General features: G+C 52.4%; 1 protein-coding gene across 1 annotated transcript; it reads left to right on the top strand.

Annotated features, from left to right (window-relative positions):
* The first annotated feature begins 480 nt into the window (after positions 1–480).
* On the top strand, positions 481–19,925 carry PDIA4 (protein disulfide isomerase family A member 4). The gene is made up of 10 exons (XM_036915369.2): positions 481–817; positions 6,276–6,444; positions 7,694–7,899; positions 9,235–9,373; positions 11,691–11,896; positions 12,013–12,171; positions 14,033–14,184; positions 17,301–17,457; positions 17,886–18,119; positions 18,723–19,925. Exons 1-10 carry the CDS (start codon positions 730–732, stop codon positions 19,136–19,138), a joined length of 1,926 nt encoding a protein of 641 aa, XP_036771264.2. The 5' UTR covers positions 481–729; the 3' UTR covers positions 19,139–19,925.
* The last annotated feature ends 1,874 nt before the right edge of the window (positions 19,926–21,799 follow it).

The raw sequence follows: 21,799 nt of genomic DNA, 5'->3' as shown, positions 1-21,799 counted from the left end.
TGCTTAACCCAGGAAAGAAATACAAGCTTATCTGGTTAAGCAAGAAAAAAGAAACCAAGAAGCCCATGAACACAAAACAGATATGGGAGCTCTCTTCTCTCTTGTTCCCATCAACGGATTGGCTCGGGCCTCTCCTCCGCGTGGGTCTCGAGCCTCCTGAGCCCAAGCTGCTGGTAGGAACAGCACTCCGCCTCCGGGCTGCTCTAAGTACACGTGTTCTTCCTGCCAAGCACCGCAGCACCTCTCGAAGCCCCGCCCCACCCACTGCTCCGCCCCCAATCGCGCCCCGAGGCGTAGTGAGGTCCCGCCCCTCCGGCCTGGGCCCGCTGCCTTTGTTCACCCTCAGTCTCTTCCCTTGAGCTCCGGGCAAACCGAGTGGCAGCCTCTGATTGGTGGCCGCGTCGGAGCCAATCAGAAGGGGGCACCTCACGTTAGGGCTCCGAGCTTTAAACGCGGAGCCGCGGGGCGCGCGGAGAGCGACGCCGAGGAGGGCGGGGGCAGAAGGCGGTGCCGCGGAGCTCGGACGCGCGGCAAGGCGCACGCTGCCCGCGCCCCCGGTCTGGCTGGGATTGGCCGGCCTGCAGCTTCCCTCGGCCCCAGCCAATCGCCGGCGACGACTTCCTGAGGGTTTTTTTTTTTCCTCCGCTCCCGTTTCGCTTGCGAGGCCGGAGCCCGAACTGCGGAGCTCCCAGCGGTACCCGCACGAGGAGTCTGCCCCGCACTGCCGCGATGAGGCCCCGGAAAGCCTGTCTGCTCATCCTGCTCCTGGCGCTGGCGCAGCTGCTGGCGGCCGCCGGCGCCGGGGAGCCGGGTGAAGGTGAGCGGCCCGCCTGCCAGCCGGGGCTGGCGGGGCCGGGGTGGGTGCTACCCGGGGACCGCTGGGTTCCGCGCGGAGCCCGTCGAGGGCTGGCTCCCGGCGCCGACTTGCTGGAGCTTAAGGGCAGTAGCGGTGGGCAGGGTGGCTTTGGAGATCCCAGAGCGGAGGCCGGGGCCTCTCAGCAAGCCCCCTGCCACCGAGGCTTGGACGCTGAGAGGATGCAAAGTGTTTTCTTTGCAACAGGCTCCTTCGCCCTGATTCTATTCCAGTTTTCTCCGGTCCAGATTGACTGCTTGTTCCTGGCAAGGGGAGCATGGTTACTGGTTAAAATTTCCAGGCGAGCACTCCCAGGGAGTGTGAAGGCACAGGGGGGGTCACTGTTTTCAAAACAGGTCTTGGAGAAGGGGTGAGGGCCTGGAGACCAAGAGGGAGCGTCCCAGGGCAGCCACGGGCAGCACGCATTTCACTTTTTTAAAATGTGGTTTGTACCTGAGAGTTTAAAGGGAGAGCCTGGCTTGCTTGCTTCTTCAGGAGCAGAGGAGAGAGACGGCCCTGGACTGCAGTTTGTAAGCAATAAATAAATGGGTTTTAAACTTTAAAAATAAAAAAATAAAAATGTGGTTTGTAGATTTGGAAATAATCTATGAATTCTGGTTTGAGGGAGAACGGGAAAACTTGGTTTACATCTGTTAGAAACCAGAGATACCGTTCCTTCTGCATTTAATTCAACACCTACTATAGCAGTCACCGTGCTGGCTTCTGGGAGGATCGGATGAACGTGGGTCCGGCCCATAAAGCTCCTGCGCTAGTGGGAACATTAGCTCCTAGTCATCATTCTCGCATTTTTCTTTGGTATCAGCTAACGGAAAGCAAACGGCAGAAGAGAATTTTGGAAATTAGAACTAGTCAAGAAAAGAATCCTGTACCTAGAGAACGGTCATCTCATTGCTGCTTTTAGCCTCTTGCTCTCTGGCCTTTTTCCAGAGGATGATTTTTTTTCCCCAGCGAGTTTGTTACAATATAAATAAACCCTCTTTTCTAATACCAGTATGTAAGGGAAGTGTGAACTTTATACTCTTTCAAACAGATTTGAGTAACTTCTGTGTGGGTCACTGATTCAAGTCTTTACCCAAATAGGAAAGGAAGTAAAAGCAGCACTTGTTGAAAAAAACACCTGCAGAAGGAACTAGATAGCAGGGTGGCCTTCAGGTGTGGCTCAGGACCTTTATCCAAATCACCTGGCACTTATTTAAATACAGAGTCCCCAAATACACTGAAACAATGCAGGTGGGCCCTGGAGTCTGCGTTTTAAACTTGTTCTTCATTGATTTATAGGTGGAATAAACTTTGGGAGGCACGTTAAGGTTTGAGGACCACTGGGTGGAGGGTAATTTTCAGAATGTAGCTAATGGCAGAATAGCTTGTCCTGGTCCTCATCCAGCGACTCTGTTTTGGTGGACTTCGAGGGTTGTTAGGACCGGTGGGTTATCCTTGGTGTCTCAGGTCACTCGCGCTGGGGAGGCCTGGGGTGCAGTTCCCTCTGAGGCAAGCCCAGGGACCTCTGCAGTGATCATGGCCGCCGCAGGTCTCCCAGGGCCTGTCCTTTCGGGGTCGGGTGCCACTTCCGGTCCTTATCCTGTCTCTTCCCCATCATGAGGGCGTCCCTGGCCTTTTACTTTGAATGCCTATCACAGATAACTTACCCACACTTCCCTCCACCCCCGGATTTTCCAAGTCTATATTTTTTTGTTTTGTTTTTTTTTAGTTTGGTTGGTTGTTTTTGCCTCTTACATTTCAGATTCAGATAGCCCAGTGGTGTCTGGGCCCCTAAAGGGCCCTAAAAATATGTTCCTAAATAGAGCTTCAGCCCTAATGGTAAAAGCCTCAGGGTGCTGGGCTTTCCATGTCTCAGATTAGAAATCACTGTACTCTTCACAGCTTTCCAGCTAAAATAGTGAAGGAAAATATTTTGATGGTGGTTGTTGAACCTGCTTTTATTTGGGATTGGTTTACATTTGAAAGTAAGTGGATGTTCAGTGTGTGTAGTGCTAAGAAACTGTTCTTCTGCCCCTTGCTTTTCATTCCCAAGATTCACCGAAAACTGGGCAAATTGGGAGGAAAATCTGATGCGACAATACAACATAGCAGTTGTGTGGTCAGGAACCTACACTGAGTAGCTTTGTGATCCTTGCACAGGTGACTAAAGTCTCTGGGCCTCAGTTTCTTCATGCATAAAGTGCATGTAATATGTTTCCCTCAAGGGGTGAGAGGATGTGTTTTAGAGCTCAGCAGAGTGCCTGGCACATAGTATCAGCTATAATGATCTATTTTCTATTAAATTTCTCTTCTTCCAGGTTTAATATAAACTATTCAATATTGATCTAATGGTAGAGTTTATCCAACTGTAAGAGAGACTTCTCTGGTGGGGATTGGAAAAGTGACCAGCTGAGGGCACAGAGTGAGGACATCCTGAAAGGGGCTGCCTGCGGTCCAGGCTGGGCAGGGATCCAGTGCTGTCGTCAGATGCACTGTTGACAGTGGGCAGGGACTGCAAAGACACCCCTTTTCAGGAATGGCCTTACCTAATGGGCTAAGCAATGTGGTGGTGATGCAAGAGGCTTCATTGGCCTCGTGCTGAGGAGAATGGCAGCCTTCCAGAAGGTGCTGGAAGGCTTTGGATGTATTTTGTATCCTGGAATGTCCAGCCTTAAAAGTGAAGCCCAGTGAAAAATGGTCTCCCCATTAAAATTCATATGTCTTCCTCGGGGATGTGTGGGTTTCAGGTAGGTAGGAATACAGAGTCAGCGTCTTCTCAGATTGCGGAGGAATCAGCGCTGAGGTTGTCTGCAAGTCAGGCAGGGATGGAAAGGTGGGGGCCTTAGTGCAGGTGCAGTTGAGAGTTCTTAATTGTAGGCTGTGTGGTATTTCGTTTGTTATCCTTTAAAACAATATAATGAAAGTCATTATTTTTAAAGGATCAGGAATGAGTTCACCCTTCAGAACTCTGTCCCATGGTGACTTGTGGACAGTGGTTTAATCCAGAGCGCATCACAGGTAGTGCTCACAGACCACTTCAGGCTGAGCATAGGTACAGCGGCCTCTTTGCTTTTCATTTTTGTAAAACACACCTTACCCCTGTGCTTTGAGCAGATTTCCCAGTCCCTCTTCTCCCCTCGCTGTGCTTCCTGCTGCAAGAGCCTATTGAATTCCCCAGTACTTTCTTTCCAATCTTCCTCTGATCTTAACATCTACCTGCAAGTAAATTCGATTCTCAGACTGAGCAGAGCAGTGTGGCATTGAGTGTGGGTATCACGGCTCATGAGCCCTGCCTAACTGCATGCAGCAGGCTGTCCCTCCTGTGTGAGCATCCAGATCCGGGCCGGGGCGTGTGCTGCCTCCTGGGCCCCCGAGCTGGAGCAGAGCGCCTGTGGAACATCCCTGCAGCGTGCCCCCAGGTTTGCAGCCCTCATGCAGGCTATTGGGTAGGACTTTGAAGTACAGGGCGGTCAGACTAGCCCTTTGGAAAGTGACTTGTGTCCCACAGGCCAGTACAGGTGCTCAGTACTTGCTGTGCAGAGTTGTTGTGGCGGGATTCCTGGAAGTACCTGGAACCTCTAGCTAGCCATTGTTAAACTCGGAGGTTCTCAAGAGCATTAGGTGCTCAGATGCAGAAGTATCTGGGTGTGTAGTGTTGGCTGCCAGTCACCAGTGAAAGGGGGTTCAGTGTGATGAGTTTAAAACAAGGTTCGGTCACCAGCCCAAGAGGTGGAGATAGGGCTGGAGCCTGGGCTTTCTCCCCAAGCGTTCTGTGCCACTTGATGACAGTGCTGGGGGCCTGGGGCCTCTGCAGGTCTGTCCACCCCACCGAGTTCCTGCTGCTGAGGAGGGACGTGGGGAGGTGGCTGGGGAGGCATGGGGGTGGGGATCTGGACCCAGAGTGCACGGGTGGGCAGGGAGGGAGCTTAGTGTATACCCAGATTATTTCTCTCCCCCCACACAGGTAGGGGGGAACTTACACTGGATGTTGGAGAGAGGAATGTGAAGTTGGGGGGAGGATGCGTCAAGGGACAAGGTAGAAGATACTGTGCTCAGTGGGGTGGGCTTTGGTTTGCTTTTTGTAATTAGTTTGCAGGTGGGCAGACTTTAGACAATGAACAAAGCTGCTGCCCCACCCAGACCAGTTCCCTGGCTTGTCTGAGCAGCCTGCGAGCCAGCTGTGCCTTAGTTAGGGGCGGGGCTGAGATGGGCAAGTCCCTGAGGTTCCAGGATCCCCAGGGCAGGTTTTCAAGCCCTGACCTCACCTTCCTTCCCCAAAACTGTGTTGCTCTATCTCCTGGGAAGCATCTCCAAAAGGAAGAATTGGTCCCTTGAAACACGCTGATTTGGGGTTGGTGAGAAAGCTTGCCACACTTGCTTCCATCTGCCAGTGTGGCAGCAACTGGAGGACCTGGTTAAGAAGCACCACAGTCCCACTATTTGTTGTCTCTCTAGTTTGGCAAAAATATGTAGTTAAACCTTGGTAATAAGATGTACTCAGCTTCTTATGTTCTGGAAAGAGAACTTTGCTTCCAGACAGGGCATCCTGTGAAGGCGTGATTTGTTGTGTATTTTTGTTGCGTGTTGACCCCACAAACTCCTAAAATAACCCCTACCCTGGAGATTACTCTGGGGTGGCTTTATATGTAAAATATAACTCCCTGTCCTCTTCACACTTCAACCTGTCTCTGAAGGATTATAAAACCTACGGCGCTATTTTTTTATGTGCATAATGTAAAATGCCAACCCCTTTCAGAAATGGAATTAGTATTCCGTCCCCCAGAAGGCCAAGTTGAGAACAAGTACTTGTTTCCTGTTACACTGTTTTGGGGGCCAGGCAGCCATCGGTTCATGGGAGATTGAATGCAGCCCTGCCCGTGGAAACTTAGGGTGGAGAGAGGAAGCATTGTTGGTGAAACTTAGCCTTGCCCTGGCTAAAGGGTAACTGTAAGTGGGGTGCCCTAAAGTGCAAAGTATGGGCTGTGGGCAGAGGAGCCTGGCTGCAGTGCTGAAGGCCTGGAACAGCTGCATGGGGCTGGTGCTGAGCACATCTGCCTGAGAGGTCACATCTCAGTGTGGAGAGGAGGGGGCTGCCCAGGCAGGAGGCTTGCAGAGCAGGGCTGGAGCGGCTGGTGGTCCTGCCCTCCACGTCTTGGTGGGGTGTTAAGACTTTAAATATTCTAAACTTGTGGTTTTTAAACATCTTTTAACCATGACCTCCCTTTAAATGAAGTCCAGAGAGGCTACCCAGTAAGCAGACTTGGAGGAGAATTTCTGGGGTGGGGGAGGCCTCATGTCACCATCCCTGCCTGTAGTGGCTCCCAGGGACTCACGATGCATTTTTAAGGGTTTGGGCTTCTGGGAAAGTTTTTAAGGAGGAGAGTCACCAGTTTCCTAACCAGTCTGGGTATTTTCCGCTCAGATTCTTCTAACAAAGAAGATGCCATTGAGGAGGAAGAGGAGGAGGAAGAGGAAGAGGAGGATGACTTAGAAGTTAAAGATGAAAACGGTGTCCTAGTCCTAAATGATGCAAACTTTGATAATTTTGTGGCTGACAAAGACACAGTGCTGCTGGAGTTTTATGCTCCGTGGTAAGGACAGTTGTTCTTTTAGTTCTGCCAGGGTGGACGAGGGGTTCCTCTGGGCTCACACGCCTGAGCCCTCACAGGCATCCAGACACCGGTCGGCAGGAGTGTCCCGGTGCAGGAACTTGAGCCCTAGGTTCAGGAATGGCAGGAGCTCAGCATTCTGCTGATTTGCACCAAGCATCCAAGGAGCCAGCCCTACAGAACGCAGCTCTGGACGCGGTTTTAAAGAATGAGTATGTCCTCCGATAGTTACCACTGGGGGTGAAGCGTTTAACAAGCTGTGATGACAGACTTGTGCTGGTGACAAACGTGTCCCTCGTTACAGATTCCTCCCCCGACCCGTCTCAAAGCCATCATACCTCCCTCCTCCTGCCAGTAGTTGGGCCTGCTGCCCCAAGTGCAGGCCTGGGGTCTCCAGTAAGGAAGGCACAGGCCCCCAGACAGCAGCCAGGCCCCATCCTTCTCCTCTGCACCCTCACGGTGCAGTGCGTTAGGACTCTGTTCCTCCCCTCCCCTCCTGCTGGGTGTCATCTCACCCCTTTTCTTTCCTCTTTCCCCAGCCCTCCTTAGTTTGCTTTAGAGACAGAACAGTCAAGATACACGTATTTTTTTCTGTGCCTGATGTTCAAGCCTAGCAGGAGGAGTTTTACATAAAATATCTAAGTAGTCCTTTGAATAGGTCTATGGGGTTACAAATCTACTTTATAGGTCAGTTCTCAAACTTTTTGGTCTTGGGACCCTTTAATACTTGAAAATTGAAGTCCCCGAATAGCCTTTTATGTGGTTCATGGTTATCAGGATTTACCATATTAGAAATCAAAACTGAGGGATTTAAAAAATACGAATTCCTCTTTAACAATAGGCCATTACATGATAACAGAGTGCTGACATCATCAGTTCTGTGGCAACTGGAAAATTCCACTGTACATATCTCAGAGAATGAGTGAAAAAGCAAAAGGTCTTCTGTAAAGAGTTTTCATCTCACAGACCTCTTGAAAATGGTCCCTGGACCAAACTTACAGATGAAAAATACATCAGGAGTTTAGAGATGTTGAAAATATGTGCTCAAGGCAGGGCTGGGATTCAAAGCTGATCTGTTTGACCTGCAGCTGCCTTGGCTGCCCCCATGTTAGTATGTCTCTCTTAACTGTGAAATTTCCAGTCCTGGTGCCCTTAATTTTGTGGCATTGCTGGATTTAATTCCCCATGGGCATAGCTCACCTGCTTCTCTTTCCCTAAATCTGACTTCTAGGTGTGGACACTGCAAGCAGTTCGCTCCAGAATATGAGAAAATTGCTGGTGCCTTGAAGGAGAATGACCCCCCCATTCCTGTCGCTAAGATCGATGCGACCTCGGAGTCAGCGCTGGCCAGCAGGTTTGATGTGAGTGGCTACCCTACCATCAGGATCCTTAAGAAGGGGCAGGCTGTCGACTACGAGGGCTCCAGGACTCAGGAAGGTGAGCAGCGTCTGGGCTGTAGGAGGAAGCTTGGCCCGACTTCCCCAGAATAGAGCAGAAAGGGAGAGGAGGGGCAGTTTGGAAAATAAAAGGAAGACAAGGTGGCTGGACTGGGAGTGACCCCTAGGAGCAGATGACAAACAGCCTTTCCACCTGAGCTGGCTCTCCAGCTCCCCTCCTAGAAGGCAGCTAGTGTGGCAGGTCTCCCTTGTGTCTCTCAGAGATCCTTTGAAGACATAAAAGCAAACATGTCTGTGTGTATGATATTTACAGTTGTCAGCAAATCTTAAACACCACTTGCAACTTGGTGTTTTTATTTAACAAATAATGTCAGCTTACCAGTCCATGAGGTGCTCAGTCTAAAACGGGCTGTAAGTGGTATACTTTATTGTGTAAAAGTAAATAGGCTCGTATATTTGGAGGTCTATGCACAGCCTTCAACTGCTAGGTGTGTGGCTCAGTTTGGAATCGTGAGAGCAGTGCTTGCCTAAGTGGGGTTCTTGGGCTGCCAGCCTCTGGTGTGAAAGTGGATGGGCCTCCCCGACGCTAACTAACTCGGGCCTCAGGTGTGGGCAGGGGCAGGTGGTTGGTGTAGCAGGGGTGCCGTGCCCATGCTGCAGTGTGCGCCTCACTCTGAAAGCGCGTGCTTCGCAGGTGTCATTCTCAGACCTGGCTGCTTGTTGGATTCCACAGCAAAAACAAGAAAGAAATTTAAACGTTAGCCACCACTCTGAGCACCACTAGGAAAGTGCTTTATGAGACTGTTCTGGGCCCCATTCCCGCCATTGAATCCATCTCTGGGGAGGGAGGCCACAAACGAACCTTCTGGTTTATAACAGCTTCCCAGGTGACGCAGTGCACCTGAGCAGTGGGAAGAGGTGCCTCCTCTTCATTTTCTCAATTTTGCATACACGTTGTGACGTAATGTTCTAGTTCTGGATGCATATGACCAAATACATGTATATTTGTACGTGCTGAGGGGATGCCCCAAAGCTAGCAGTGGGCACCTGTGGTCAGAGACCCTGAGAGGTGAGCCCCCGGGTGTTGCCTCCAGTTAGTCTGCAGTTGGAGGAGTGGAGCCATTCAGCAGGTTTCTCCAACAGCTGAGACCAGTCTGCAGAGAAGGTGACAGGCGGCTTTTGGGAACAGTGACTCTTAACTGTGGCCTCAGAACTGCTGAGTGGCACTGGCAGGAGATGAAGTTGGATTCTGGGAAATCATATTTCCTGTTCTTGTGGCACCCACTTTCTGTCTTCCCCCCACCTGCCTCGAGCAAGGTGAAGAACCTGCAGGCCTGGGGGCTGCCTGTGTTCAGTCTTGCTTGGTTTCTTTCAGAAATTGTTGCCAAGGTCAAAGAGATCTCCCAGCCCAACTGGACGCCTCCACCCGAAGTCACGCTTGTGCTGACCAGAGACAACTTCGATGAGGTGGTGAACGATGCAGATATCATTCTGGTGGAGTTTTATGCCCCGTGGTAAGATGCTGTTGATCTCATTTGATCCAGATAGCGATTAGCTCTGTCCCATATTAATACCCTGCTGGGCACTGGGTGGGGTGTCAGAGATGAACCACTGCACATGAGGTCCCAAGAACAAGTGGGCGTGAGTCCCCACTGTGCACGCAGGGTGAGGTGGGGCTGCGGAGCATTCCAGACAGTTTTCCCCAGGGAACAGGATGAGGCTGAACGGAACGTGGAGGAGAGGGAAGCACAGGTGGTCTACACAAAGGGGGACCGCTGGGCCGTCCAGGCCCTGGAGGCTGGAGGACTTAGCTGTGAACCAGCCTTGTGCCTGCAGAATCCCGTGGTTGCCACTTCACACCGTCCTGCCCGTGCTAGGGACGTGCCCAGGGAAGTGTCAAAGCACTTTGACAGCCGTGGCTCTAGGCAGTGGGAGGTGACACTTTCACATCCATAGGAGGCGTGAAAATGCCATTTATAGAAGTTCATCCCGCTGTGATAAAGGAGAAAAGAGCAGAGTGTCCCAGGAGTGGGTGGGTGGTGACAGCCAGTGGCCTTGCACTGCTTGTCCCAGACTTGACCATCTAAGCCTTGCTGCCTGCTTCCTGTGCGTTTGAACCATGGTTTTATCTGTCTTCACTTCTGCTTACGGCTGTTATGGAATAAATCTCAAAAGATGCCCCTCAGCCTTGTTTCACATTTGAGATGTGTCCCTTCCTCATGCCACAGCCTCAGGGTTCCCATAGCTTCCCTGCCGCCCGTCCCCTCCACTCAGTTCGTGACACCTGACAAGTGCAGGTGTCATAGTTCTGGCATCCGGCCAGTTGGCGATAACACAGCTCATCCCAGAGGGGAAAGTAGAGCGATCAGAGCGGGAGCTGCAGAGCAGGAATCGGGTGTGGAGGACCAGGGGAAAGAAGGTGCCAGAAAGAAAGGCAGTGAGAGGGTGTCTGACAGTCAGGTGCTGGCTTGTGGAGGAGGCACTGTTCTCCTGCCCTGTGAGGAGGGGAGGGAGTAGACAGCACGAATCAGCAAAGACTGTTTCCAGGGCAGATGTTCATGTAGCGCTGGAGGTGCGGGAGGGCTGTCAGCCTTCCCAAGGGCCAAGGACTAGCCGAGGTACCGTTTATCCTTGTGAATTCATCACAGGTCAGAAGTGGTTCTAATTCCTGAGCAGGCTCGGTGTTTGTCAGGAATGTGGCTATGGGGCCCGAGAAGAGTGACCCCCGATGGGTGTGTCCTGTGGACAAAGCCCCAACGCGCTGGATTCTGCAGCAGAAGACACTGCACTTAGCCACTGTTGGGGCGCATGCAAAGAGGGGTCTGATGGACGGCGGAAGAAGGAAGGAAGGGGGGCACAGGTGGGCTGGCAGTGCTCCCGGAGGCCTGTGCTGTTGTTGCTCCAAAGGAACCTCCCGTGTGGGTGGGAGGTGTTGGAGGAAGAATGTCGGCACAGCGATGTCGCGTGGTGATCGCTTCCTGTATGGATTCTGAGTTCATGGTCGCCCAGAACCGGGTTCAGCAAACTACTCCTTGATGTCATGTGGGTAGTGAATGCTTAGTGCAGATACGTCTTGTTTCTAATGCTTCAGGTGACTACAGTCCTTTTACCTGCAGATAGTTTTACATGCCACAGGATTGGGCCAGTAGCTCACCCGGGTGTCCTGAGAACCTTGACAAGACTGTTTGGTTTTAGCTCAGTACTAAGGGCCTATTAATACTATGAGTACGCTTGGGAGGCCCTGTCCAGGTGTCACCCCTCAGTTCTTAACTGCGTGTAGACAGAGGCTTTTAAAAATTGTCTCAATTCTGACTTTCCTTGACTCACACCTGCCTTACCCCACCCTGCGTGGTTGGTGTTGGGGTGGGTGTGTTACATTGTTACTCTGTTCACTGTCCCTCCCCAGACCTCACCTTTGATGGGCTTGTCTCCACTTCCAGCCCATCCTTAATGCCCCAGATCAGCTGCTGTGTCCGGTATGAGGCCATCCCTGACTTAATGTCCTTACCTGTCCCAACTCCCCAATCAAGAAAATCTCCCTTCTGGGGGCAGGGCCTGCCTCGGCCTTCCCCACGTGGTACCCCATGCCCCAGTTACCCTCCCGTCTGTGTCTGTGTCTGTGTGGGTGTCCCCGGCGTGTGAGTGCCCCTGTGGCAGCGACGTCACAGTGCTGGCCTCTGGGAGGAGCCCGGCGTGGTGCCCTCACCTCGGAGATACTGGGTTTGCCAGCTCTCATGGCCACCCAGGAGCCATGGGTTGGATCTGTGCGCTCCCCGAGCTGGAGGCTGTGTCCCCGCGGGAACAGGCTCCGCAGACTGGCTCCTTCTGCAGGTGTGGACACTGCAAGAAATTGGCCCCTGAGTACGAGAAGGCCGCCAAGGACCTGAGCAAGCGTGTCCCACCGATCCCCTTGGCAAAGGTCGATGCCATCGCGGAAACAGACTTGGCCAAGAGGTTCGAGGTCTCTGGCTATCCCACCTTGAAAATCTTCCGCAAGGGGAAGCCTTTTGATTACAATGGCCCACGGGAAAAATATGGTATGGCCGCTTCCCAATCCTGCCTTGGTAGAGAGGGAACTCCCTGGTGGATGTAGGCTTTGGGCCTAGTGCCCTGGACTCCCCATTCCCTCCTCAGGCATGTGCTCTGCCCCCAGGGATCGTGGACTACATGATCGAGCAGTCAGGGCCACCCTCCAAGGAGATTCTGGCCCTGAAGCAGGTCCAGGAGTTCCTGAAGGATGGAGATGATGTCATCATCATTGGGGTCTTTAAGGCAGAGAGTGACCCAACCTACCAGCTGTACCAGGACGCTGGTAAGTAGTGGTCCTCTGGGCTGGGCAAGATGCATGCGCCCAGGCCCTCCGAGGTTACTGGGGAGTCTGCTGCTTTTGCATAAAACTCCTGGGGTATCGATTTAGGGGGTGGCTTGATGGAAGAACCGAGATAGCGTCTGTGGGAATAGGCTTTCCTTCCTGGGGTTAGGTCGGAGGTTTGTTCCAGGATGCCTCGATCCCACATGGACGATAGGATCTGGAACTCAGTGGATGGCTGTACCACCTCCCTCCTGGACTCTGAGCGAGGGAAGGGGCAGAGTCAAGTTCATCCAAGTTCACGGTCTACCTCCCTCTCCTCCCAGGAGCCCCTTCCCAGAGCTCCTCTGCAGGGGGCAGGGCCTTGTCCAGGGAGTAAGGGTTTCTGAGTCAGACCCAGGTTCCAGTCCTGGCTCTGCTAGTTAGCCTTGCGGTCACAGGTGGTGACTTGATAGCTTTTACTCTCACATTCAACCTGATGATCTATTTTACTTCAGGGGGTTATGTTAATTGCGATAACGTAGACGGGCCCAAAGTACTAGTCTGGTTAGTCTGAAGTTAAATTACTATGACCAGCTGTCAGTTGTAGTGTTCTGTGGGGGCAGGTGGCAGTTGCCCCATCTTAAATCCATTGTCTGGCTCTTGCTTGGAGGCAGGGTCCTTGCCCTCCTGGACAGCCCCTAGGTTAGAATGAAGGTGGTATTTTTATGGACATTCAGGTCCCTCTCCATCCATATCCTTTCCCCTTGCATGCCCTCTACCTGCACCCCCACTACTCACACACTGAACATGCTTGGCTTTGGACTTTAAAGTAGTAATTACAATCTTAAGTGCACTGCTTGCCACTTACATTAATTTCTGAGCTGCTAGAGAACAATTTCACAAATGTGAAGTGGATTGATGTGGTAAAACTTAGAACAGAGCTAAATTTGCTGCTGTGCAGAGCTGAGGTGCTTCCTTAGTTCTACTGATTAAGCAACCTTGTCATCTCCTGGGAACGAGTCAGAAACTTGTGGAGGGAACTGTCACCCTGGCGGGACTGCCTGAGCCACCCTCCAGCCACCACACTTCAGCTGCAGCACGCAGCTCGGTCTGGTCAGGTCAGGTCAGGCTGCCGGAGGTGAGAGTTACTGGGCCCGTTCCCTGTGCCCTGTGTGGAAGGAGCAAGGCTGTCTGTGCAGAGGCTGCTGGGGCAAGAGCAGAAGGGGGGCTGATGAGAGGGAGCGGTCCGTGAACTTGGGGTGGGTGACAGAGCTCTCAGGTGATCTGTGTCTCTGCCCACGGCCACCTGGTGACACAGACCTGGGGGCTCAGGACAGGGCGGGAGACTGTGCAGCAAGTGCCTTCCAGGTGGGCTGCCTTAAGTAAGCTTCACGGTGGTCTGCAAGGTTGGCTTCCATGCTTCTGCAGGGAAAGGACTGAGGCTTGGGGGGGTGGGTAGCTGACCAGCCTGAAGTCACACGACTAGTGGGTCGCAAAGTTATGATTGGAATCTAAGTCTGTCCAATTCCAGAAGTGATAAGTTGCTCTAGGCCGCCCCGGGGTATCAGGTGTGGGAGCGTGGGATGCTCACCTGTTCTCCTGGCTGGTGACCTCCCGGGTAACGTGCTTCTCAGCGTCAGGGACTGCAGTCGACCTCACTTCCTGACAAATTAGTTCTCAGGTTTTCTGTGAACGGTCAAGTTTTCTTGTTTGTTCACAAATTCCGAGATAGAGGTTTTAAGGTATTGCACCTACACCAAGTTTTAATCTCTGGGTATTGTCCACAGAGAATTCACCATGGTAATTACACTGTTTTCAGGGTGTTAGCTTTGGCTGTAAGCGGTTACATAAATGAGTATTTATCATTCTGTTAATTTCTTAGCTAACAACCTGAGAGAAGATTACAAATTGTACCACACTTTCAGCACGGAAATAGCAAAGTTCTTGAAGGTCTCTCTGGGGAAGTTGGTTGTAATGCAACCTGAGAAATTCCAATCCAAGTACGAGCCCAGGAGCAACGTGATGGACATCCAGGTGAGTGGGGGTCCCTTGCCCTGCAGCTCCGATAGCCCCGCTCAGGTGCCAGCCCCTGGGTGACTGGGTGGCATGAGGACTCTGATTGAGCCGCTGCTGGGGATTTGAAGTGTGGAGGTTTCTCTCCATGCTGCTGACACGTAGGGTATGGAGCGCCTTTCTCAGCCCCGCTCCCTGCCCCACGGTAAAGGCACAGGTTCCTGGAAGGCTGAGGCTGGGAGCACAACCAGCTGGGCATCTCGTAGTTTTTAGAGGGACCGGGGGCTCTCACACATGACTGGCGCCCCTGGCACTGCTCCACCTGCTTTGGCCAGTGCCGCTCCCTGTCATCGTACCCCTAGCAGGCCAGCACTGGCCTCTTAGCACCCGCCTGCTGTGGGGGTCTGGCCTGTGTACGGGGCCCACTCCTGGCCAGATGTGCTGCTGGGTCTGTGCCCAGCTTCACTTGCTGACAGGTGGCTGGGGCCTGAGGGCTGCAAAGTGGTGGTAGGCCTGTGTCCACCAGGGAGCTGTCGAGCATGGCACGTGGATTTGCCTTCCTTTCTTCCTCGTAGACACGTCCCCCAATAATCCTAAAAGGAGTGACACACTCACCTCTAGACGGGCAGAGGGTGAGCCTGGGTCCAGCTCACTGTCCGAGTGCTGCCCAGGGGCCCTGTGCTTCAGTGAACAGGCCTTCCATTTTAGAAGGAACCTTAGATCTCCAAGTCAAAGCTGTCTTTGAGAGAAAGAGGCTGGGGTGCAGAGAAGAGGTCCATCTCACCTAGGGCCCCAGTTAGAGGAGCAGACCTAGCAGGAAATGGGGGTCTCCTTGTTCTCAGGCCAGAGCCAGCCCCATGGGACCCTGACCCTCGCTCTTTGGCCTGGGCTGGCATGGTGGGGGCAGTGTGGGGTGAGCTTGGATACCTCTGTGTGCACTGCAGGGAGCTGTGGTGCCCTTTGTGATGTGGTTTTGTGAGCTGAGCACATGGTGGGGCCTTGGAGACGCTGCCCCAGATCTTCCTGACTTCCTGGGTCTTGAGTCCATCTTGGAGTCTCCATCTCTGAGACTCATGTGCTCCCTGTCTGCTCAGGCCTCCCCCCTTCCCTGGATGTGCGGTGGCTGCCCCGTCTCCTCCCCTCTAGCTTCTCTGCCTTTCATCTAGAGGTACTGACCCTTGGGCCAAAGACATGTCCTAATGGGCTTGTGCCTGTGGACCATGGAATCTGGCACAGTTCTGTGCAGTATGGTCCCCGGAGAGGGGTCTATAGCTTTCAGTAGATTCTTTTTTCCTTTTTTATCAAGGTATCATTGATAGACGCTCTTGTGAAGGTTTCACAAGAAAAACGTGGTTACTACATTCACCCTTACTATCGAGTCCCCCCACACCCCATTGCAGTCACTGTCTATCAGTGTAGTAAGATACCAGACTCATTACTTGTCTTCTCTGTGCTACACTGTCTTCCCCGTGACCCCACACACATGTGCACTGATCATAGTAACCCTCAGTCCCCTTCTCCCTCCCTCCCGACCCACCCTCCCGCACCCCATCCCCTTTGGTAACCGCTAGTCCCTTCTTGGAGTCTGTGAGTCTGCCACTATTTTGTTCCTTCAGTTTTGTTTGTTGTTATACTTCACAAATGAGGGAAATCATTTAGTACTTGTCTTTTTCTGCCTGGCTTATTTCACTGAGCATAATACTTGCTAGCTACATCCATGTTGTTGTAAATGGCAGGATTTGTTTCTTTCTTATGGCTGAATAGTATTCCATTGTGTATATGTACCACCTCTTCTTTATCTATTCCTCTATTGTTGGACACTTAGATTGCTTCCATACTTGGCTATTGTAAATAGTGGTGCAATAAACATAGGGGTGCATATGTATTTTTGAATCTGTAGAACTTGTTTTCTTTGGGTAGATTATCCTAGGAATGGAATTCCCAGGTCAAATGGTATTTCTATTTTGAGCTTTTTGAGGAACCTCCATACTGCTTTCCACAATGGTTGAACTAGTTTACATTCCCACCAGCAGTGTAGAAGGGTTCCCCTTTCTCCACATCCTCGCCAGCATTTGTTGTTCCTTGTCTTTTCGATGCTGGCCATCCTTACTGGTGTGAGGTGATATCTCATTGTGGTTTTAATTTTCATTTCTCTGATGATTTGTGATGTGGAGCATCTTTTAATGTGTCTGTTGGTCATCTGAATTTCTTCTTTGGAGAAGTGTCTCTTCAGATCCTCTGCCCGTTTTTTAATCAGGTTATTTGCTTTTTGGGTGTTGAGACGTGTGAGTTCTTTATATATTTTGGATGTTAACCCCTTGTTGGATATGTTGTTTACAAATATATTCTCCCATACTGTGGGATGCCTTTTTGTTCTGCTGATGGTGTCCTTTGCTATACAGAAGATTTTTAGCTTGATGTGGTCTGATTTGTTCATTTTTGCTTTTGTTTCTCTTGCCTGAGGAGATGCATTCAGGAAAAAGTTGCTCATGTTTATATTCAAGAGAGTTTTGCTTATGTTTTCTTGTAAGAGTTTTATGGTTTCATGACTTACATTCAGGTCTTTGATCAGTTCGAGTTTATTTTTTGGGGTTAGACAATAATCTGGTTTCATTCTCTTGCATGTAGCTGTCCAGTTTTGCCTACACAATTTTTTGAAGAGGCTGTCATTTCCCCATGGTATGTCCATGGCTCCTTTATCGTGTATTAATTGCCCATATATGCTTGGGTTTATATCTGGGCTCTCTAGTCTGTTCCACTGGCTATGGGTCTGTTCTTGTGCCAGTACCAAATTGTCTTGATTAGCGCGGCTTTGTAGTAGAGCTTGAAGTTGGGGAGCGTAATCCCCCCAGCTTTATTCCTTCTCAGGATTGCTTTGGCTATTCGGGGTCTTGTGGTTCCATATGAATTTTAGAACGATTTTCTCTAGTTCGTTACAGGGTTCACTGGAGGAAAGGAGCCTCAAAAGACAGCAGGGACTTACTGGGGTGCACCAGGGAGAGGACAAGCCCAGAGCATCTCCCCTTCAAACGGCTCTCCCAGGCCACCGCTTCATTTACCCATTGCAGTGGTGGCAAAGGTGGGGTGATACATAAGCCTGTGTTTGCCTGCCCCTCACCTGGTCCCCTTTTTTGCAGGACTCCACTCAGGGGTTGGCCATCAAGGACTACGTGTTGAAACACACCCTGCCCCTCGTGGGTCACCGCAAGACCTCCAATGACGCCAAGCGGTACACGCGGCGCCCTCTGGTGGTCGTCTACTACAGTGTGGACTTCAGCTTTGATTACAGAGCTGGTGAGGGACCCCAGGGCTGGCCTGCCCGCGGGTGGGCACCGGGCACCCTGCCCTCAGGCCTTTGTGGGTTGGTGGTTGGGGTCTGTTTTCTAGTTATGGCTTCTAGGAGTTTGCCCTCTGTGCCATGTAGCTACCGTTTTCCCTTCCTTTTCTGGCAGGAAGGGAGCTTAGTGTAGATCAAGAGCTGCCTTAGAGATGAGGGCTCGAGACCTGGGGTCTCGCAGAGCTCGGACTAGACCAGCTCAACTCCCAGGCAGCCGGAGCCTGCGTCGCGGGGCCGGGGCTTTCCACCGGGCCTGCCTGCACACCAGGCTGCTCTTTCAGCAATGCCGCCCTCTCTGATGGGGGCTTGTTAAGCTACCACGGGGCTTTGTGGGGACTGTAACGCTGCCTGCCTGTGCAGTGCTCAGCCCTCATTCCCATGTCAGCCACTCAGTTCTGGCGGAACAAAGTCCTAGAGGTGGCCAAGGACTTCCCTGAGTACACCTTTGCCGTGGCTGACGAGGACGACTTTGCCACGGAGGTGAAGGACCTGGGGCTCAGCGAGAGTGGGGAGGACGTCAATGCAGCCATCCTGGACGAGAGTGGGCGGAAGTTCGCCATGGAGCCGGATGAGTTTGACTCGGACTCCCTCCGCGAGTTCGTGACCGCCTTCAAGAAAGGTGAGCCGAAGCTGGGCCTCCCCTCGGCCCCGGCTCTGCTGCCCCCGCCCCCGCCTTTGGGGCCTCGTTATTCCCCTCACTTGTCCTCAGGAGCCTGGACCTGAGGGGAGCATAGAGATGAGAAATCCTCATTCTTTCACTTTTTCCCCTTTTTCTTCCCCTTTCCTTCCCCTTTCCTCCTTTGTAAAACTTGCTTTGAGGCATTAAATGAAGTGTCTTTGAGCATCTGGTTGAGCACAATGCCCTGTGTCCAGCCCTGGCCGGGAGACCCTTGCTCCACTGGCTGCCAGTCTCCTGGTGTTCCTCCCCAGCCCTGGGTGCTGGCTCTCCTGGGAACCCCTCTGCACCGAGCAGCATCTCATCTGGACAGCACCCCGTGGCCCATTAGGCCTGGGGTGGGACCCCCTGCACCCACTCTGGCCTTTGTGGGGACTGGGAAGTAGATGTGAGGAAACCAGAAGTAAGCAGGTGGGCTTCTGGAGACAAGGCCTGCATGGCCCTGCAGCCTGGACTCGCCCCATCCTTCTGCACGCCAGGCCCCCTCAGAGCCACCAGGGCCCAGGGCCTTTTCAGCATTCCTCACCCTGCTGCTTTCCTCGGCAGGAAAACTGAGGCCGGTCATCAAATCCCAGCCAGTGCCCAAGAACAACAAGGGTCCGGTCAAGGTCGTGGTGGGGAAGACCTTTGACTCCATCGTGATGGACCCCAAGAAGGACGTCCTCATTGAGTTCTATGCGCCCTGGTGTGGGCACTGCAAGCAGCTGGAGCCCGTGTACACCACCCTGGGCAAGAAGTACAAGAGCCACAAGAATCTGGTCATTGCCAAGATGGATGCCACCGCCAATGACGTCACCAGTGACCGCTACAAAGTTGAGGGCTTCCCCACCATCTACTTTGCGCCCAGTGGGGACAAAAAGAACCCAATTAAATTTGAGGACGGAAACAGAGATCTGGAGCATTTGAGCAAGTTCATAGAAGAACATGCCACAAAACAGAGCAGGACCAGGGAAGAGCTCTGAAGGCGCCGAGGTCTGTGGAGAGTGGGAAGGACCAGACACTGGAGCTGCCGGCGGCCGGAGCCGAGCCAGCCGTGCGGCCGATGGGCCAGTAGGGCAGGGGCAGTATCTCGAGTTTTTGTTTTTGGATTAATTTTTTATACTCTGGTATTTCACCTCATGCTCTGAATATTGAATAGATACGAATGACTCAGTAGATTAGTCCAGATTTTTACAGAGGATACATCTATTTTTATCATTATTTGAGGTCTGATTTTTTTTTTAACCTTCCGCTCTCTATTTCGTCAAAGCAGAAAATTGAATCTCTTATGTGTGAATTTTTTTTTTTATGTAAAATTTAAAATACTTGCCCAATCATGTTGATTTTTGCCTTTTATTTTACCGTCTGAGGGATTATTTGTTGAAGATGATGTCATGTTGCTGTGCTTGGTTTTCGTTCCTGCCTGCGGCGGCACAAACTAGGAGCTGTCCTCGCACACCCTGCCCAGAATAACATCATCCCGACCTCGGAGCCGCGTCCAGTCAGACAGAAGCTGCTTGTCTGGGCGAGACTGGGTGCCACTGTGCCTTCTTTCAAACCAAGGACCGCAGGGTGAGGAGCGTTTCCTGGGTCCCCCAGACCCTGCGAACCAGGTTCCAGGCTCAGCCTCGGGAGAGGCCACCCACCTGTGGCCGGCAGCCGCCTCTTCAGTCTCGTTGCTGGAGGAGAGAGGACCCAGGGCACAGGAGGTCATCATTTAGGGTGATAGGTAGGCTGCTGTGATGGAATAAAAACGTTACTGAAAATTAACCTCCCTAACTGTGTTGGAGAATGTCCGCTACGTCCTGGAGCCTTGGTTGAGGGTGGAGCGGCCCAGCCTGCGTGTGGGGCGGGCTCTCCCTCCTGCCTGACCTGACGCCCCTCCATCCGGGGCGGGGCTGTCATCCCCACCTGGATGAGGGGCACTGTGGTCTCAGCTCTTGGTTGGGAGGAGGTGAGCAGTGGCATTTTGTTAGGACCGGGCAGGGACAGACGACAGGGACAGCTCAGAGCACTTCTGGGGGCTGGAGGGAAGGGCCGGGACACACTGGTTCTGGGGGCTTGTGTATGATGTGAGCTTCAGTCCCCAGACTACTCCATCCCTCTCCTCCCCCCTCACTGCTCCTAAACTTGACTGAAACAGGTGCCAAAGACAGAAATGCTTGAGCTGGTGACAGCTGTTTGGACAGGGATGTGTCTGTTGCAGGGGTTGGGTGCAGGCAGGAAAGCAGGCCTTGGGGGGAGGGGCAGCCTAGGTGGGCCTTTCCAGACGATCTGGAAACCAAGTTGCCCAAGAATGTCTCAGTGGAGTGAACTCATCTATATTGACTATAGAAAGTAGGCCCTGAGAAAGAATTTACCCCAGACAGGTTGGGGAGCTGGAAGGAGACAGGCAAGTAAGGTGACTGCAGTCCACTGTGAGCAGTGGCAAGGTGAAGATCCGTGGAGGGGTGTGGGGCCTGGAGAGCAGACCCCGGGCCTGACGGAGCCGAGAGAGCAGGAGGGGACCAGCTCCCCAAGTTGGCATAGCGGGTGCATGGGGACAGAGGCGTCAAGCTGCAACGTAAATGTGGAAAGTTCCGGTAGAGGGAAGCAATGGGTGTGAAGGCAGAAAGGTGCTGGCTGAGGCTGGGGAAGGTGGGCCAGAGGGTGAGACCTCCTGCAGTAAGTCAGGAGTTTGACCTTTATCTTTTAACTCTGGGGAACCATTGATGGTTTTAAGTAGGGACATGACCAGGTTTAAATTTTAATAATGGAGTGACAGTTAACATTTCATGGCCCACTAAGCAAAAGCTCGACCCTGTGTTCAGTGGTTTGTACCACTGGGTTTTTAGAGCGGAAGGAAGGAGGGAGGGAGAGGTTTGGATGCAGGCCTCCTTTCACTGCGCTGTGATATCTCCCTCACTGGAAAACCACGTCCAGTAGTGGGGAGCCTTCGACAGCTGCAGGGCCGTGCAAGGAGATGGCTGTGTTCTGAGTAGACATGCTCTAGCAGGCTAAGGAGGCTGAGGGCAGGTTGAGGTGGGTGACAGAACTCAGGTAGTGGCCAGTTTCTGAAGTGGAGTTCTTGTTTAATTATGAAACCTCTCAAGTGTACATAAAAGAGACTAGTATAATCAACATCGTTTACTCATCACCAACTAAAATAGTTAACCACAACTTGAGTGCATCGTCTTCCTGTCCATCCTCCCCTTTCCCTTGAAGCATCCAGGACCTGTGGCTTCCCCACTCGCAGTGGAGAATGCATTTCCCACAGAACCACGGCCGAGTTACAGTCACAGCTTGGCAGCCGCCCCTTCAGTGCCAGTCCCTGGCCCCACGTCCCCCGCTGTCCAAGACTAAGACATCTTAACGTTTGGGTCCTTGGCAAGTGATGGCGGCACTTGGTTTTGTCTCAGCCTCGTCCAGAGCAGTTCCTATACCTGTTTTCCCCACAGCTTCCGCTACAGAAGTGGTGAAGGGATGGATCAGATCATTCGAGTTGTGTTCTCTACAAGTTTGGGGAGTGCTTAATTGTCACTGTCTCATTGGCATGTCGGGGAGATGAGGTGTATAGAAACCCCAGGGGATCTGGACGTGGAAGCTACCAAATCCTAAAGACTGATGGCACACACCCCTGACTCAGGCCTGCCGGGTGTCGGGCC

This window comes from Manis pentadactyla, chromosome 7 (genome assembly GCF_030020395.1).
Source record: "Manis pentadactyla isolate mManPen7 chromosome 7, mManPen7.hap1, whole genome shotgun sequence".
Taxonomy (NCBI): domain Eukaryota; kingdom Metazoa; phylum Chordata; class Mammalia; order Pholidota; family Manidae; genus Manis; species Manis pentadactyla.
The sequence above is the reverse complement of the archived record's forward strand: the minus strand, read 5'-3'. Positions and strand labels throughout refer to the sequence as shown.

What these genes read in the sequence shown, in the direction of transcription:
- PDIA4 (XM_036915369.2), top strand. Translation starts at nt 730, where the DNA reads ATGAGGCCCCGGAAAGCCTGTCTGCTCATCCTGCTCCTGGCGCTGGCG. An exon ending in GTGGAGTTTTATGCCCCGTG is followed by an intron (nt 9,374 to 11,690) that starts GTAAGATGCTGT and finishes CTCCTTCTGCAG; the next exon opens with GTGTGGACACTGCAAGAAAT. An exon ending in CCAGCTGTACCAGGACGCTG is followed by an intron (nt 12,172 to 14,032) that starts GTAAGTAGTGGT and finishes TTAATTTCTTAG; the next exon opens with CTAACAACCTGAGAGAAGAT.